Raw genomic sequence first — 5,691 nt, 5'->3', positions numbered from 1 at the left:
TGTGTGTGTGTGTGTGTGTGTGTGTGTGATGGTCCTCTTCACATGAGCAAATAGGCTATGTGCTTGGCCCGAGCTCAGGCTGAGCGGCACGGATTGTACTATGGACTGTTTTAATTAACCAGTGTATCTAGATTCTGTAGTGTATCTATATGTTTGGTTGACTGTATTTTATTCTGATAATGAAAAGGCTGCAGCGTATGCAATGCTGTAGGACTATGTGAAAGGTGCATTTCTCTCATACTGCAGTGCGGAGATGGCTAATCAGCATCGTCTACTTCATCTTTGCATAATAATAATAATAACAGCCTACAAGGAAGGAATAACTGACAACGTGCCGTTGAATTACGGAAAGAAAGAAAGAAACAAGGTACCGTCACGAAGTTCTTGTTTGGCAAAATTAATATAAGCTATTCTGTGTCTTAAGACAAGTTAAGTTAGAACAGGTTCAATAAAACATATTGTATTTCTACGGGCAGAGGATAACAGCCAGACCAAAAAGAAAAAGAAAACACAATGTAACATTCATAAAACTGTACTCGATGGAATGCACACGTGAGTGGGGCTAGTGCCATCTAGTGGTGGCTGATTTTCTGTGGTTCAGCTATAACATTTATATTCACAAATATGTCTCTATTTGAACAAAATGCTGCACATTAATATAATTCTTAACTCTGCAGACACCGGTTGAAAAGCATTTGTTTCAGTGTAGTGACGCACATTTGCAAATTTTTCAAATCGTGTACACGTTAATGAACTGCACTGGGCCTTGTTCGTTGGTAGTTGGGGGGGGGCATTTCTGCTGTAAGGGCATTAATGGTTTACAGCATTTCGTTTACTGAAATGCTGTAAACTGCGAAAATAAAGTCTCAAAATCCAAATGAACTGAACAAGATCGACTCGAACTAGACATCAATTAATGCACGCGTGTCACCTTATTCACAAATATGTCTCTATTTGAACAAAATGCTGCACATTAATATAATTCTTAACTCTGCAGACACCGGTTGAAAAGCATTTGTTTCAGTGTAGTGACGCACATTTGCGGGGGGGACCTGAAATGCTGTAAACTGTGAAAATGAAGTCTCAAAATCCAAATGAACTGAACAAGATCGACTCGAACTAGACATCAATTAATGCACGCGTGTCACCTGATCCACATATGCACAGATTCCTTTTTGCATGAGCAATTTATGATATATTAATGCAGAACAGAACATTTTTATTCGCAAACATGTCTGTATTTGTACACATCAATGCACAATCATTTAATCCAGAATTCCACAGACTCAAATTGAAAGGTATTTGTTTGTGGTTAGTAAGATACATGTATAAAATATATGCAGTACATGGCTAATTGTGCGTGCATCTATTAATCATTTTGAGTCTAATTTCATCCCATTAAAGTAGAGCTACTGAAGTGGGTGTACAGTACCACAGGCGATGGCATTTATTCAATATGATGCACAAAATCACACTATTAATAGTAGAACATGGGGTAATTTATTGTAGCTTTTATTCATTTGAAATAAGTCAGGTGGTTAGACTCTTATGTGTTTTTACTTCATTTCATAATGCTTGCTAATGACTAATGAATTAAAACTATTATAAAACATTCCCAAGTGTTCTATGGACCCTATCAGACCATATGATTAGCCTATTACTTATTAACAGAAGTCCGAGCAACAATAAAGACATGAATCTATATCATCTGATTCAAAAGAGTCAAGATCATAAGAGGCTCTTCTGTTTAACTATCAGTGCTGGACATATTAACATCTTCAATATGCAAGAAATCACATCAACAGCCCTCTAAGATGATGGGTCAAAGAGACAAGCTTCAGGTTGTCCTCATCGTCGCAAAAACCTCTGCAAAGCACAAAACACAAATGAAACTATTTCATGAGAAATACTTTACAATAGGAGGACAATTCAAGGTACATGTCATTTAAGACTAAATCAGACAGTGGATCATCGTAATGAATATAAAGGTCAAAGGCTTCTATTTTATAGTCTACCTAGGAACAATAAAACAGATATTTAAAAGACATATGAACAGGAACCACGTTTCCCATCTACCAGCTAGGCGGAAACTACTTGGCCATATGCTGCAATGTTCTTGCTGCTCAGCTTACTTTTATTAAAAGGGGAAAAAATCTTCAGCCTAGTGATTCTTTCACAGGGACAGAGGCTTTCTGTACTACTTCAAACATCATCAAATATTATAGAAAGATTATAAACACTACAATATTAAAGTTATGGGTCAATAAGTTTTTATTTTGTTTTTCTGGAAAATTAATACTTTTATAGTTTTATTCAAAAAAGGATGCACTAAATTCATCAAAACTGACAGTGAAGACTTTAACATTGTTTTACAAAATTTGAAATGCTGTTCTTTTGAACTTTGTTCATGAAAGGATCCTGAAAAATGTATCACGGTTCCCACAAAATATTAAGCAGCACAACTGTTGTCAATGTTGATGATAAGAATTGTTTCTTGAGCAAAAAAAAAATCAGTATACATTGATTTCTGAAGGATTATGTGACACTGAAGACTGGAATAATGGTTGTTGAAAATTCAGCTTTTTGCATCATAGGAATAAATTAAATTTTTAAATACTCCAAAAAAAAACAAACATTTAAATTGGAAAAATATTCCAGAATATTAGTTTTTAGCCAAAAACAAAACAACAAAATCACCAACCCCAAACTTCTCAATGGTAATGTACATACTGTATATGCATACAGTATATTATACTTTTAAAAAGCCTACTATTAAATATCCTGTAGGAAACATTATATTTAGCTCTTATTTACTACATTTACCCACTTGGAGGAACATCTCACCTGCACCACAAAGGCTGCCATTGCAGCAATCACAGCAACCTGTGCCACCTGACGCCAGCGAGCCAGATTAACTTGCTTCAAGAGTAAAACACGGGCCCAGCGTAACTTCTCCGTTGTATGGGGAGGGTAGCGCATCTGATTCACTCCCTCCATGTTCAGCTTCTTAATAAGACAGCTGCGAAGGTGACTTAGCTGATCAAAACTGTATTTGCCATGGTAGCGACCAGTTCCACTATTACCTGTTATACAATTACATAATAAATCAATGTTTTTCTGCCGATTTAGAAATCCATAAAAATGAATAAAGATACTCACCAACCCCACCAAAAGGCAAATCACTTATGGAGAAATGCACCAGACAGTCATTGGCTACAAGCGCTCCACTAGATGTCTCTGATATCATCTGTTTAATGACCTGCGAGAAAATACAAATTGTTCAATTGCGGTTTTACTGTTGGTGGAAATAATGCATCACTCTACCTTTTTACTGGAAGAGAAAATGTAGAGTGCCAGAGGCTTTTCTCGTTCGTTGATGAACTGAATTGCTTCTTTTAAGCCGTTAACAATAATGATGGGTAGAATTGGCCCAAAGATCTCTTCCTGCATCACTTTAGATCCTGGTGTCACATCCCTCAAAACAGTAGGAGCTGAAGCACAAAGGAAACAATTAACTTGTGACAGCATTGCATATTTCCTTAACTTTTGCTAAATGAGTGCATACCAATATAACACTCCGATTCATCACTGTCTCCTCCAATAGCCAATGTGCTACCCTCCGTAAGTGCCATTATCCTCTTAAAATGCCGCTGGTTAATAATTCGACCATAGTCTGCAAAGCTCTTGGGGTCATTCGTATAAAACTCCTGCATGTAAATAAATAAGACAATGAGGACAAAAAGTCACATTGTCAAAAGAGCTAAGGCATCTAAATGTAAACAAACCTGGATACATTTCTGGATCTCATTAATCACTTTGTCTTGGATGCTGGATTCACAGAGGATGTAATCAGGTGCAATGCAGGTCTGGCCGCAGTTCATATACTTCCCCCAAGTGATGCGGCTAAGGATGCAAGAACATCGGGAAGCAGCATTATACTGAGGAAGTTGGTTGATGATTATTATTTTAATTACTTCAAAGGTTCAAAACAGGTCTTGACTGCATTAGAGTTCCATATCACTTCTCAAAATGACTTCAGTTAAATCAAAGGTCCTCACAGCTTATTACAGCAAAAAAACAACACCCACAAAAACACTGACCGAGCAAATAAATATAACAAGCAATAGGATAAAATTACAAAATATTACGTTTTTTCCCACAGAAATTCAATTTTATTGAAATCACGCTTTCTTTCTCCCACTCTCTCTCCCATACAAACACACACACGTACAGTACAGACACAAAGTGCATTCCATTTGACCATAAGTGGACTTCGAAGTTGACTTAGCAAGGTACAGGTATTCTGCCAATTTAAGCGAGATTCCAATCCGAAGGGAGCATCAATAGGGGAACATCAATACATCACTTTACAGGAAGTGGAGTGGGAAATTTACCCACCAGTTATTGCGCATTAGTCCAGTACTTAAAGAAGTTTGAATAAAACAAAGGCACTGACATTAATATTGAGTTAATTAGTACCATGTGTGATTTGTAAAAGGCTGTTCGCAGGGATAAAATGTGCAAGATGCGACTGTTAAAAATGCTAATATCATGTTTACGTTGTGGCCAGATAACCAACTTGGGTGAACTTTTTTTTTCTCTTCTAATAATTCAATGACCAGTCGTCAATTATTCCCTACATATATCATTATACTTTTATATGTTAGATTATTTTTAGGTTTATATAACTTATGGCAGACTCACCGGCAGGCAATTCTGATGTCACAATTTTTGTCAATATAACAAGGGCTTTTTCCACCCAGTTCTAAAGTCACTGGTGTGAGATGACGAGCTGCAGCTTCCATAACCAGTTTCCCAACCGTGCTGCTCCCAGTGTAGAAGATGTGGTCGAAACGCTGCTTCAGCAGCTCCTGGGTCTCTGGAACCCCTCCTGTCACCACTTGATACATCTCCTGAACACAGAAATGGTGATGGTAGAATTAAAGGTATAGTTCACCCAAAAATGAAAATTCTGTCATTAATTACTCATCCTCATGTCGTTCCAAACATGTAAGACCTTCGTTCATCTTCAGAACACAAATGAAGATATTTTTGATGAGATCCGAGAGCTTTCTGACCCTCCCATAGACAGCAATGCAACTACCACGTTCAAGACCCAGAAAAGTGTGCACAAAATATTCTCCTAGCTTTATAAAATTACAGCTGAACCACTGATTTCACATGGACCATTTTAACAATATCCTTACTAGCTTTCTGGGCCTTGAACGTGTCATTTGCGTTCCTGTCTATGCAGGGTCAGAAAGCTCTCGGATTTCATCAAAAATATCTTTATTTGTGTTCCGAAGATGACTGAAGGTCTTACGGGTTTGGAACAACATGAGGGTTAGCAATTACTGACAGAATTTTTTTTCATTTTTGGGTGAACTATCCCTTTAAGCTTAGAATTAAGCAAGTAAAATGAAAATGACATTTTAAAAATGAAGAATTACAGGGTCCAGGTAGAGAGGCAGGAGCTCCATAACTTTGGCTGTGTGAGAGCTCACTTCTGAAGGTTTCACAACTGCAGCATTACCTACAGAAACAAAGATCAAAGGCAGCTTTCAGATATGATGATAAAGAGAATATTAGTGAATAGCTACATCTGTTCCTCACATAAAGAAATTGTATGGCTTCAGAAGACTTGACATATAGTGCACAATTAAGCTGTATGGACTACTTTTGTGATATTTG

The 5,691-nt window shown here is 37.1% G+C and overlaps 1 protein-coding gene and 1 long non-coding RNA gene across 4 annotated transcripts in view; one reads left to right on the top strand and one right to left on the bottom strand.

The window, feature by feature from the left end:
• The window catches only part of LOC107586308 (uncharacterized), a 19,240-nt gene extending 19,118 nt beyond the window's left edge, over positions 1-122 (top strand). Inside the window, exon 3 of the long non-coding RNA XR_001609346.1 lies at positions 55-122. This is a non-coding gene — a long non-coding RNA (uncharacterized lncRNA). The remainder of the gene's footprint in view (positions 1-54) is intronic.
• A 1,374-nt stretch (positions 123-1,496) lies between these two features.
• The window catches only part of aldh3a2a (aldehyde dehydrogenase 3 family, member A2a), an 8,408-nt gene continuing 4,213 nt past the window's right edge, over positions 1,497-5,691 (bottom strand). For all 3 annotated transcript variants that reach the window (XM_016273528.1, XM_016273525.1, XM_016273527.1), the window contains 8 exons: positions 5,451-5,533; positions 4,705-4,913; positions 3,786-3,903; positions 3,566-3,707; positions 3,325-3,491; positions 3,160-3,259; positions 2,845-3,083; positions 1,497-1,866 (listed from right to left, as the gene is read on the bottom strand). In XM_016273528.1, coding sequence (XP_016129014.1) covers positions 1,849-1,866; positions 2,845-3,083; positions 3,160-3,259; positions 3,325-3,491; positions 3,566-3,707; positions 3,786-3,903; positions 4,705-4,913; positions 5,451-5,533 — 1,076 coding nt within the window. In that variant the 3' untranslated portion in view covers positions 1,497-1,848. The remainder of the gene's footprint in view (positions 1,867-2,844; positions 3,084-3,159; positions 3,260-3,324; positions 3,492-3,565; positions 3,708-3,785; positions 3,904-4,704; positions 4,914-5,450; positions 5,534-5,691) is intronic.

This window comes from Sinocyclocheilus grahami, unplaced genomic scaffold (genome assembly GCF_001515645.1).
Source record: "Sinocyclocheilus grahami isolate Dianchi unplaced genomic scaffold, SAMN03320097.WGS_v1.1 scaffold79.1, whole genome shotgun sequence".
In the NCBI taxonomy this organism is placed as follows: Eukaryota; Metazoa; Chordata; class Actinopteri; order Cypriniformes; family Cyprinidae; genus Sinocyclocheilus; species Sinocyclocheilus grahami.
The sequence above is the reverse complement of the archived record's forward strand: the minus strand, read 5'-3'. Positions and strand labels throughout refer to the sequence as shown.